Below are 13,285 nucleotides of genomic sequence, written 5' to 3' on the forward strand. Positions count from 1 at the left end.
TAGTGCAAGTGAAGCTTGTTGCATCTCAGAATTGCTCAAAGTCCCAGGTCAAGGCTGGTGGCCTTTGTTACTAATTTTGAGGTTTGCCAAACTGTTCAGCTAGAGAAGATTAAAATGGAGGATCTGTGTAAGATGAAAGTCCTTTGGAGCTGATATGAGAATCCTAAGCTAGTAATGTCTACATTAAATCCAACATCTGGATGAAAAGATAAATGTTAAGGCAATTCTCGACATGTTTCTCCACGTGTATCGGGGATATGACGTTCATCATAAAACTGAACAGTTGACTATTTCTTCCCCCAACATTTCACCTCAGTATTCTGGTGATTATATATATATATATATATATATATATATATATATATATATATATAATCACGCACACACATATAGCTAATACACTCAAGGGGGCAGATAGTCCACAGAAACCAGTTTTAGTTTGATGTGGAAAAATGCTTTAGATACTCTGATGAAGGCAAATTATATATTACCTTAAAAACCAATTTTATTGAAAGAAATGCTGCAATACTTAGGAAAAAGGTGGCATTCATCCTGAAAAGTATCAGAATGTTCATGTTGATGTTCAATGCAAACATGGTCTAGAGGCAGCAAGGTCTATGGAGTCAATGTTTTCTTTCTGCTATTTCTATTTTAATGTTTATTTATTGCTTTCACTTTTTCAATCCTTTCGTAATGGCAGTAGGAAAACTTTGGAAGATAAATACACATCTGACAAACCTATCTTATGTCTTTTAGCAGAAAAAGGGTCAGGCTGTTAACTGACGTCAGCAGGCAGGGAGAGGGAGGAGGTGAAGGAACAAATGCTGAACACCTGTTATTTATGAAGCACTCTACATATGTTCTTTCATTTCACTCCTGGTGAAAACCTGCAAGGTAGAAACTCTTGTTTCTGTTCTCTAGCTATGAAAATTAGGACTCAGAAAAGTCCAGCAACTTCTCTAAGACCAGAGAGTAGAGAGACAGCTGATATGGGATGTGAACTTTGGTATTCCGTTCTTTCTATGACATCAGTCCAACCCCTATAGAGAAAGGTATTTCACATAAACCAAAATAGATGTGAACAGGATGAAATTTGACTGTATAAAGAAACAATCAAATTTTACAAGAATTGCAAGTTATGTTTAAGGCACCAGAAACCTAACACTGCACATCCTTGTAAACCCTGAATGAAATGGCTTTAATCAACACTTTAATCCCATGCAAACAAACGCCTCCTGAGATATTTAGAGCAGTCTTGCAGGGCTTTGCTTTGCAGTCTTTACTGTTACCACATACTACTTTTATATTACTCTCCTCAAGCCTCCCCAAATGGAAGGGTTTTTTTTTTTTTTTTTTAAAGGCCCATGATCATTCTTTCCCATTTTCAATCTTTAAAAACCAAAAGGGGTGAGGAACATGTAGCATGATACAGATGCTCTGAGCACGAGCTGCATGACTCACAGACCTTAAGCTGGTATAGATTTCGGATCACAGTTGGCCTCGGCCTACAGGTGTTCATCAGAACTGGAAAACATTGCTTCAGGCAGTCTTCTACCCATGACATTGAACTGGGGGCTGGCCTCTCACGCATATATTAATAGGTGATTCCTGATTCTTTAAATATGTATATTTCAAACCCAGTGAGCAGAGCAGAATCATCAAACTTAAGTGGCATTTTCAAATTCTTCTGATTATAAATTATTAATATACTATATCAGAGATATCCTCAAGCAATTTGTACCACCTCGAGGGCATATCAATCTTAAAGAAACATTTGTTATTTCCTTTGTTTCCATTTTCCAAGTTTGTAATATATGAGCTAGTCTTTTAGGTTTAATGACAAGTATGGCTATAAGTGGAAGTGGTGTAATCCCATAAGGACGTCATTACAAGACCAACTTTTTTTTTGAGTGAGGGTTTCACTCTGTAGCCCAGGCTGGAGTGCAGCGGCACGATCATAGCTCAGTGAAGCCTCAGTGTCCTGGGCTCAAGGGATTCTCTCATCAGCCTCCTGAGCAACTGGGACTACAGGTGTACACCACCATGTCTGGCTAATTTTTTTTTTTTTTAATAGAGACAAAGTCTCACTATGTTGCCCAGGCTGGTCTTGAACTCCTGAACTCAAGTGGTCCTCTCAACTTGGTGTCCTAAGGTACTGGGATTATAGGCATGAGCTGTGCCTGGCCAAGAGTAACTCTTTTTAAAAATTGAGACAGGGTCTCACTCTGTCACCTGGGCTAGATGACAGCTTACTGCAGCCTCGACCTCCCAGGCTCAGGTGATCCTCCCACCTCACCTTCTCAGGTAGCTGGGACTACAGGCATGTGCTATCACACCTAGCTAATTTTTTTTTTGTAGAGATGGGGTTTCATCATGTTCCTCAGGCTTGTCTTCAACTCCTGAGCTCAAGTGATCTGCCCACCTCGGCCTCCAAAAATGCTGGGATTTCAGGTGTGAGCCACTGAGCCCAGCCAAGACTAATTTTTGAATGAGCATATGGGCCAAATCTTGGAGTTCCCAATTACCACCTGTAGGTATCTAATCTGACTCCTATTCAATATAGAAGACTGCAGATTTTTATGAGGCAAACACACTTATTATGCCCCAGTACTTAGAAATGGCTACTAGAGAAACCGACAGACATAGTGAGGGACAAGGAGCCTGTAAGACCTTTACTGTGTTTTGGTGCCAGAGAAACAAAGGAATTTCTCAAGTCTGAAAAGTGAAATTAGTAAATGAGTAATGGCAGTTGAGATATTAGGTAGGGCTGGCATTCTAAGTCGAACGGAAGAATGAAAATAGCGAAAAATCTCCACAGAGCCTAGTCTGCCAAAATGTACTTGGTGTTATGAGTGGAACTGTGACCCACTCAAAATTCATATGTTGAAGGCTGCGTTTACTGTGTAAACGCAGTACCTCAGAATGTGGCTGTATTTGAAGATAGTGCCCTGAAAGTGGTGATTCAGTTAAAATGAGGTCATCGGGGTGGGCCCTGATGCAATCTGACTGGTGTCCGTACAAGAAGAGGCAATCTGGACCCAGACATCCAAGCACAGAGGAAAGGCGATGTGAGGACACAGCAAGTAGGCAGCTGTATTAGTCTGTTCTCGTGCTGCTAATAAAGACATACCCAAGACTAGGTAATTTATAAAGGAAAGGGGCTTAATTGACTCACAGTTCCACATGGCTAGGGAGGCCTCACAATCATGGCAAAAGGTGAATAAGGAGCAAACCCACGTCTTACATGGCAGCAGGCAAGAGAGAGCTTGTGCAGGGGAATTCCCATTTATAAAACCATCAGATCTTGTGACACTTACTCACTATCATGAGAATAGCACAGGAAAGACCCACCCCCATGATTCAATTACCTCCCACCAGGTTCCTCCCACGACACATGGGAATTATGGGAGCTACAATTCAAGGTGAGATTTGGGTAGGGACACAGCCAAACCATATCAGCCGCCATCTGCAAGGCAGGGAGAGAGGCCTCAGAAGAAACCAAACCTGCCGACACTTTGGTCTTGCACTTCTGGTCCCCAGAAGCTATGAGAAAATGAATTTCTGCCGTTTAAGCCCCTCAGTCTGTGGTACTTTGTTATGGCAGCCCTAGCAAACAAATACACTTGGTATGTATCTTAATACCGGGTAAACAAGCCAAGCTAGTGTGTTAATTATAAGTTGGGCTTTCAATACAGTCCAGGCCCATTCTGGAAAGTCTTTAATCTGTTGAAAGCGGGTGGGTACTCACCACATCAAAGGCAGTAAACACGTGACAGTAGTGGTGATTGGACTTCAAATCTTTTGTGATATAGGCAAATGTTGAGAGGTCTTCTGGGTCCTGGGCAGCACAGGAAATGTTACGAATTTCATGCTCAGCAATTATGTTCTGGAAGAAATGACATAAATGATCATTGTTTTCCTCTGCGAACCAGCATATTTGACAACCAAGACAAGTAACCCGGGAAGCAGTTGCTTTCCTTCTTTCTGGAGTGTTCTAGACTAGCAACACTTAAAGTGGTCCACTATATTATTTGTGGGTAAATGAATACCAGATCTGGAAGAAATATTTTCATTTAATTAAAAACAACCTAACACAGTCATATCCTGGAGCTGCAGTTCTTACCAGGTGCTGTGTACAGTAGCAGTCTGGGTGGCGGCCACTTTTTTTTTTCTTTGAGACAAGAGTCTCACTCTGTTGCTCAGGCTGAAGTGCAGTGGTGCAATCTCGGCTCACTGCAGCCTCCCGCTCCCAGCCAGGTCCAAGCAATTGAACGCTCCCAGGTTCAAGCAATCCCGAATAGCTGGGACTACAGGTGCACGCCACCACGCCTGGCTAATTTTTGTATTTTTAGTAGAGATGGGGTTTACACCCCGTTGTTGGCCGGGCTGGTCTTGAATTCCTGACCTCAGGTGATCTGCCCGCCTCGGCCTCCCAAAGTGCTGGGATTACAGGCGTGAGTCACTGCGTCCAGCCTCCACTTTAAAAAATAATAGTAATTACTAAGCATTTGACTGTTTTCATTCCCCATGTCCACCTGTAGCTGTGCGGGCGGCACTGCTTTCTGCTAATTCTGTATGGAAGGCAGCATCTGTCGCTTTCTCTGTATGAGAAGAGAGCTGACCCAACCAGGCTCTTCAAATCCCTCTCGCCATCATGCTTGCACGTTGTTCTTGTGTCCTGCTCCTCCTCCCTCAGAGCAAGGGCAGGTACTGAAGGAAACAGGCAGGTGGAAGCCTCAAGGTGCTTTCTCCGTGGAAACTAAGGCGCAGGGGTCTGATGAGAGAAACACCACACTGCAAGATTCAGGCTTTGGATGCCTTGCTTGATCTGGGCCCTGCAGCTATATTAACAACACTTTCCTAACTACATCCACTGTGTATAATCAGGAGGTGGTGCTGTTGCTACCATTATTATCTTACAGGTGAAGCAACTGGTACTCAAAGAATTTAAGTGCCTTATGCAGAGCAGGTGCTGGGGTGGGACTGAAATGCGGAGTTGTCTGACTGTGGAGCTCAGGCTCTTTGAAATGCATTGCAATGCCCTTCATCGTCTCCACCTCCCTCTTACTGGCTTAACAAGAATTGCGTTATTTCTTCTCTAGCATCTCTTTGTGCCTTCTTCCCTGGTGGGAGAAAGGTTTAAGTACCATTGTCCTGAAGCACAAAATAACCACGAAGCAGCTTGGCTGCAAACCCTGCTAGAAACTTCTTTTGATACACAGATGTGTTTAAAAAGAAAAAGAAAAAAATCCACATAATCGTGCAATCATTTTTTTATCTTATAATATCCCATTTATGTTTTTTGCAGTTGTCACAGATCTAAAACCCTCGATGCTTTAGTTACTCTAATTACTTTTTAATTGCGCTGTCTTAAATAACCTGTCGGCAATAGAGTGTTCCGTGTACACCCATCAACGCCTAAAAATGCTTACAAAAATGTCCTTTCTGCAGGCACCCCCAGCAAGTACTTCATGTCCCTCACTTTACCAAGCTGAGTGGTTCAGAGGCAATTACAGAATTAACTCACAAAAGAAAATTAAGACATTTTTCACCGTGGCCTTGTGTGTTGACATTACATGCAGTGCTCTGTCAAAAAATAACTCAAATTGCAATTGGAATCCCATAAAGAAGTAACATTCTACTGCAAGGTAAGTTTCAAACTAGAAGGTGATGATCCTCTTCTGGCATCCAGATAGCATTCCTTCAAGTAGAAAACCAAATTAGGGATGGGTGAGTCTTAAAATAAATGTGAAAATGAGATAAAGGTGCAATGTGAGACGGTGTGGGAGCCTCTGCCATTATCTTGATTGGGGGCAGCCAACACCCTGGGAAGCCTGGGTGGATTTGGTCTCACCTCTCCAGGAGGCACTGTCACAGGAAATAGGTGCTTCAACTTTTACTAAGTTGGCATTTTGTGTTCTTGAGATCTTTTGCAAGATCTCAAGGTAGATCCACTTCTTGGGAAATGAAAAGTGCTCTGTGATTTTTACTGCACTGAACTCCCTGAATCTTGCCAACTCATGGGATGCCACTCTTGACAATTTCCAATGGTGCATGGCAGCACTGTGGCCTGGGGGAAAGTTGCAAAGGAGGAAAAGTATATCTTTGGTACTCTCCTCCTGTGTCTTTGCTGACCCCTGAATTTTCTAGAGCCCTCTTCTTCTCTGTCTCTCTTTCTTTTTTTTGAGACAGGGTCTTGCTCTGTTGCCCAGGCTGGAGTACAGTGGCACCATCTCAGCTCACTGCAACTTCTCAGGCTCAAGCAATCCTCCCACCTCAGCCTCCTGAGTAGCTGGGACTACAGGCGTGCACCACCAGCCTGGCTTATTTTCTGTATTTTTTTTTTTTTTGGTAGAGACGGGGCTTTGCCATGTTTCCCAGGTTGGTCTCCAACTCTTGGGCTCAAGCAATCCACTTGCTTCAGCCTCCCAGAGTGCTGGGATTACAGGTGTGAGCCACTGTGCCTGGCCCAGCCCTCCTGTTCTCTATTCCCCAGGAGCCCAGGACTGTCTTTCAGCTGCCCAGGGAGGCCTGACCTCTGTGGTGCTCCATGTTCCAAAATCAGCCTCCTCCTTGACTGTGGAAACTTCTACTACTCTGTTCGCATTGTCTAAGCTAGAAGGAAGCTCATGGTAGTTAAAATATTCTACATTCAGGTAGGAATAACTCATCATTGTGGTCATCCTAACTGGCACTTAAAAGATGCTCTTGAATTTGTATTGATAGCCTGGGGAGGCAGGTATTTTTGAACAGACCTTCGTGATATATTGCCAATACTAGAATGGGGCAAGGACCTGGGATGTCACTACTGGAATACTGCCATCACTCTGCATCGTCTACCTGTGCAGAATGGTGAAGCCAGTTCTCTATGTGCAAGACGAATCCAAGGCCAAGGATACTACAGTTGTAGACTGTATGGAGACTAGACGGTAGACTTCCTCCTTGGAGAAGAAGCCAAAGAGGAAGACATTCTTTCCATCTTGTGTCATGCATTTATGAGTGGCTTTTCCACAAATTAAAAAGTGATGTCATGAAGAGGTACAGGTGATGCACCTCAGTTGAAAACTGGACTCCTCACACGTTGATCAGCCTCCATTTCTAAACACATTTTAAGAAGACCAGAGCTTTAAAAGGCTCAAGAGAAGAACTGGGGAGGGGCTCCTCCTGCCTCTTCTTGGGGATAGAAATTCTGGCAGTGTAGCACCCTTCAACAGGGAGAGATGGTTTTGCCTGTCTGTTGTTTTCCATGATGGTGAGAAACAGCTGAAGAGGTGTCTTGCTGGTAGGGATAGGACAGGATTCTCGGGTCCAGCTAACTCATATGGTTGTTCCGAGAAGGGCGTGTGGTGATGAAGTGACGCGGCCTAGAAATCTGCCTCTCGCCACTGCCTTCAACCTGAGCCCCGACAGGTGGGACCTTTCTCCTGCATCTCCTCATCAGGCCGGGCTTTTCCTGAGTGAGGAGACTGCAGTGTTCCCTCCAGGGCGGGGCCGACAGTATAGACCGAGAGCTAACTGGTGATGCCCTGTGGGGCACGTGATGCTGAGAACAGCGCACATGCTTAACATGGCCTTAATTTGTCTCCAAGCTTCTTAGGAGTATTTGCTATAAAAAAACAATGGGAGGCCCACTGCAGTGGCTCATGTCTGTAATTCCAGTGCTTTGGGAGGCTGAGGCAGAAATATTGCTTAAAGCCAGGAGTTTAAGACCAGCCTAGGCAATACAGCGAGATCCCATCTCTACAAAAAAACTTAAATAATTAGCCAGGCATGGTGGTGCATACCTGTAGTCTCAGCTGCTCTGGAGGCTGAGGTTGGGGGATCACTTGAGCCCAGGAGTTTGAGGTTACAGTGAGCCGTGGTGGCGCCACTGCACTCCAGCCTGGGCAACAGAGCGAGACCTTGTCCCTTAAAAACAAAACAAAAAAACCCCAAAACAACAGGCACTTGTTTAGGCAAATGTTCCAAAGTATTTTGTGCCCCCAAAATAGCATAGGCCTTGTTTAAAATTGGCATTCCAAAAAAATTTTTAAAAACTCAAAAAACAAAACAACAATGAAAGCAAAAAACAAACCCTGGCACTGCATCATTTTTAATTTAGCCAGATGGGAAGACTGAGGAGGGAGTCAGCACAGGAAGGCAAAATGCAACCTGCTCCTCAGCTGAGCACTGAATGTAGAAACCATGTCTCCTCTCAGAAGGCCTCCCCCCGACTCCCCCAACCTGAAGAAGGGTCTGTTACTAAACGATTGCAGTCCTCCAGCCTGAATTCCCTGCTAGAGCAACCTTTGGGCTATTGATCAACAGAAGGCTGAGGTGATTTATCTAAAACACTTTAGTGCTAAATGTATTGCAAGTTCCACTTTTAATTCAAGATCACTTTCTGCTTCTCCCATCTTAAATCAGGATTAGTGATTCAATTCATCTCCTAAGTTGCTAGGCAATACATTTATGAGTTTATAACTAGGCCTCTAACCCTTTCCCATGAATTCAGCCAAACCCATTTATTTATTAGAATCAAAGGAAAGAAATGCTTCACGGAGGGTTCATCTTTCACAAAGTCTAATGGGGGCTAATAGGAAGGGAAGAGTAATTAACACACAATGAATTATCACACAATGAATTAGTTTGCACTTCAAACTAATTCGTGGAAGGTAGCTGTGGAGTAACAGAAAAAGCATTAGGTTAGGGAGGCTGAAAATCAAGTTTTAGTCGTTCTTCATGACCAATAGGCTGTGTGACTGCAGGGCAGCATTGAGCCAAGGGACTGAGGCCTTCAGGTCTCCAGCTGCCCAGGGCAGATTAAACAACCCCCTCTCTGACCAAGGCAGGGGTAAGAGATGCAAGGTTAGGAGAGTACTGTTGAAGAATGAAGTACGATGAAAACATAAAATATGAACAGTAGGCTGGGCGTGGTGGCTCACGCCTGTAATCCCAGCACTTTGGGAGGCTGAGGCGGATGGATTACCTGAGGTCAGGAGTTCGAGACCAGCCTGGCCAACATGGCGAAATCCTATCTCTACTAAAAATACAAAAATTAGCTGGGCATGGTGGCACCCACCTGTAATCCCAGCTACTCGAGACGCTGAGGCACGAGAATCGCTTGAATTACAGGCCTAGTGGCCTCTATTACCTGAAATGGTGAGATCTTTAAATATGCTTGTATATTAAAAGTCCTTTGCTTCAAATCAAAGTGGCCTACTGACACAACACTGCCCAGTGGGGGAAATCCCTGGTGAAAACAGAAAGCAGGACTCTGGGGTTTATCAATCTGCTCCTTTTCTGCTGTGCTCTTTGCTCTAGAACAAACTGGCATACACAGGTGTCCTCGCACACACTGCTAGAATCTAGGTATCTGGGCATGGTTCCTTTCACACCACAACTTGAGGATGATCCTTCAACTGTGGATCCTCTGTCCCTTCTGAAGCCAGTCCTCCCGCCCTGGCTGGTGATAGTATTTCTCAGCCTTACCCAGTCAAACTCCACCAATACGGTCTTCCACTATTTTCTTTCTTCTAACCTTCTGGACACAATCTCTCTACTTGGGCTCCCTACACAGCAACTACTAGTCTATTGCCCTGAGTCACCCACTGTCTCCCTACCCACTGTCATACTGGGGGAGATCAGCTACCTTGCAGGTCACTGGGATGTGGACCCTGTATAGCCAGTTGAAATTAACATCCTCCAATTCCTTAAAAAGCCAGGCACATGTTGTCATACATTCACAGATTGGCTCCACTTGCCACCAACATAGGCACTTTGCCTTTGCTCTAGATTCTGAAAATATGTTGAGGACCACACTGCAAAGACTTGAAAAAATACGCTGACCTTCTTTATTTAGCATCTTTATTTACATAGAATTATCTTTTGCGTATCCTTCTGTGCTTTTGCTTCCGAGAGTAGTCATCAGTGAGCAGAGGTTTATGGATAACTCATCTAATTATTGGCAATTGAAGCAGAAGTATCTCCTTGAGGTACAGGAGCGTCAACTTCTGTGTCCCTTGACATGTCAGTAAGCAACATACAATGGAACTGGAAGAGCTCTCTTTCATTCCTCTGATTGTGGAGAGCGGGTTAAAGAGAATGCTATTAATACAGTTGCATCCAGCCATACCCCCAGCATCACGAAATGACCGCCTTAGGACTGCAGGAACTTCTCAGGGCAAATGCCACTTGTTTAGAAATTGTCAGAATCCAAGTCTGCTAAAGTTGTTCATCTAAGAGAGTGTCAAATTCATCCACTGAAAATATACTGCTATTCAAGCTTTTCAAGCATAAATGGGACAGAGGGAGTTGCTCCAATTTAGGAAAAAAAAAAAAATCCAGGTGCCAAAGTCTTTCTTAAGATTTAGATACAGCAATAGCAATGGTATCTTTGCCATTCTATAATATGTTCCATAAAGTGTTAGAACTTTTAAAACCAACTGACTATAATTTAAGGATATAATATATATCCTTATATATATGATATATATATATAAAATATATATTATATAAAATATAATATAATTAAGGATAAAGTAAATTTATATACCAGGAACTAAAGATGCTTCCAAGAAATAAAAAAGCAAATCAATCGGCATTGTTCTTATTTGAGTCTCCACAATTATTATCTGTCAACAACCATCAACAATATTTTGCACAGTTGGAATCACCATTATGCTGATATTATTGGTCAGCATAATGATGCTGGGTTATGTGCTTTTTGCCTGGGTTTCAGAACTTTTTCTGAAACCGGGAGGTTGTTTTCCCAAGTAGATTTGGGGAACTTGGGTTTATCTAACTACTGAAACAACAATCTCTTTCATTACAGAAAACCAATTGGAAAAACTTCCGATTCAGATGCTGGGGTTTAATACAGACATCAAAGACCCACCGCCCGTGAGACTTTTCCCTGGTACCTAAATCCAGCTGCCTTGGCCCTAAGTTGCTGTTTCTTAAGTTCACCTGTGTCACGACTTCTGTTCCCTTTCTCCAAAATAGAGGGGGTCCAGGTGGGAGGTCTGGGTGAGAGGTCCAGAGAAAGACCTCTTTTACCCTCCTTCTGTACTTGATTAGTTGAAAGGATGCAGGAATAAAACACATGAACGTTTGGGGTTTTGTGAGGAGGAGCCAGTCAGCTTTGAGTTTATGGAGACGGACAATGGTCACACTCAAGCTTTCTACTTCAGCACCAGGACGCTGTTGTCTTTGTCAAGAAAGGAATGCTTTTTCAGTAAACTGCAACCCCGCTGACCACACTTGACATCACAGTCCACAAACTATCCCCACTGTGAGGAAGAAGTCACAGCGGAGCCACAGCATGGCCTGGGCTGCCTTCCTGATTGTGTCTCTTAAGAAAACAGTACAGCTAAAACTCTCTCCCATCTCAGAGGTTGGGAATTAAAAGTAGTTATAAAACTAAAAAGTCAGAAAATTATCAACAGAAAAGACACATATATATCTCTCTAGATAAACAGAAAGACAAATGTTCTAGCCCTTTATCTAGTAATATCTCCTCTGATGGAGGAGTGATGACATTGTTGACTTTTCAATCTACAAGTGATTTTTGTTTTCTGTTTCAATGTTCTCCAGATCCAAAGGGACATGCTAGATAATAAGTGGCCACAGTCTATTAGAGAAAGCGTCATGACAAAGTGAAAGCACAATATTTATAGAAACCCCAGATCAAGCCCTTCCCTCAAATGTTGGTTCCTTTCTGTATGTATGAAAGTGTATATGTGTGGGTACATGAGCGGGTATCTACAGGTATATGTAGGAAGCATGAAAGTTGGGGGAGAGGGATGATTAAAGTGGGGAATGCTGGGTATTATAGGAAGTAAAGGATTTTAGAGCATACACTCAGGACTGCATCTGGTGTCTAAACCAGAGAGAGGTGTGGTACTTACCTTATTTGTTGCATCAATAAATTTGACTCCTTTATATGAGACAGAAAGAATAATAGTAGGGACCTTCTTCATTTGCTCTGTAGACTTCTGAAATTAAAATTAGAAAGCTGTTAGAGCAGTTTGTGTTGCGTGGCAACTGAAGCACATAATTTTTCCTCCTGAAAGATAAGATGAGCTCAAACTAAAAACAACACACACACACACACACACACACACAAACACACACACACACATCAGATACACACCACGCACACTCTAATTTTAATGTCTGCCTCTCCTCTCTTGGGCTTAGCTATACTTCGGGCTTATAAAGTTATCCGTCTTGCCCTTGAGGATCTAAAAAGAGTTTGTTCCGCCACTTTGTGTGGATGAAGGAGTACTTCCTTCCCCTGACACTAAAGGGTGAATGAAGAGGTCTGTCTCCTACTGCAATTTCAAGTGACCGTTCCTTTTACAAGAGTTAAACCATGTCGGACTTAACTCCAAGGGTGCATTTGACATTAACAAAATATATGCACCCCCCCCTTTTCCTAGTTGCCTTCATTCTTCAAGGCACAGATAATGCTTGGATGTATACTTAAAATAGGGATGTAAAATATATCACTGTGTATTGTTCTCGAATTGGACCAAATCCATAAATGCTGATATTATATTTACAGCAGAATCACTTGTGACCACAAGTGATGTAATGATGCTCTAGAACAATGAAGCCCTCCAGGAGCAGTCTGGGTTTTGAGCCACAGCAAAATGCTGGACAGCCCAGGTAACCTACTTTATCATTTAAAGCTGCTACATTCCCTTAGGCCAAGTTCTTGTGATAGATGTTCACACTGGCTGAATGTGCTTAGAGTTTGCAGCTTGTACAGTTTTATGCATCTGCAAAAAGTTTTTCTATAATTTAGTATGTGCCTTTCCTGTTTAGCTTTATCATTCATCGCCAGTCACCAGCAGTCTGTTTACTTCATTGCCCTCTATGTATACTACTAATAATCACACTAAACATCAAGAAGAACCTACCTGACAGTTAGCCTGGTGGATTTTCCGGTTAAGACAGATGGGAACACAATAGGAGAGAAAACATATAAAAGGTGAGAGAGAGGAAACCATTTCAATAATTCACCAACAGTATAAATTCATTAAAAAACAAAAGATGCCACAAAAGAATAGGCTTCAGAGTCATCAAAGATGCAGTGCCACTGTTATTTTAAAAATGTTGCAGGCTTTCACGGGCCCCTTTCTTTCTCTGTTTCTCATCGTTGTGTTTACTGCACTGCACAGTCTTAGGACTGACACAAAAGAACCTTCCACTTTGAGCTTTCAACAACTAGTTGTCTTATGTCTATTAAGGGAATCAGGAAAAAATAGAAACTTTCTTGATTTATTCATTTATATTTCCC

General features: G+C 42.9%; 1 protein-coding gene across 13 annotated transcripts in view; it reads right to left on the reverse strand.

Annotated features, from left to right (window-relative positions):
• The window catches only part of ANKS1B (ankyrin repeat and sterile alpha motif domain containing 1B), a 1,246,961-nt gene that overhangs the window by 33,860 nt on the left and 1,199,816 nt on the right, over positions 1 to 13,285 (reverse strand). For all 13 annotated transcript variants that reach the window (XM_032170973.2, XM_032170979.2, XM_032170983.2 and 10 more), the window contains 3 exons: positions 12,906 to 12,917; positions 11,889 to 11,975; positions 3,749 to 3,886 (listed from right to left, as the gene is read on the reverse strand). In XM_032170973.2, coding sequence (XP_032026864.1) covers positions 3,749 to 3,886; positions 11,889 to 11,975; positions 12,906 to 12,917 — 237 coding nt within the window. The remainder of the gene's footprint in view (positions 1 to 3,748; positions 3,887 to 11,888; positions 11,976 to 12,905; positions 12,918 to 13,285) is intronic.

The sequence above is a fragment of the Hylobates moloch genome, unplaced genomic scaffold, assembly GCF_009828535.3.
Source record: "Hylobates moloch isolate HMO894 unplaced genomic scaffold, HMol_V3 SCAFFOLD_12, whole genome shotgun sequence".
Lineage (NCBI taxonomy): Eukaryota > Metazoa > Chordata > Mammalia > Primates > Hylobatidae > Hylobates > Hylobates moloch.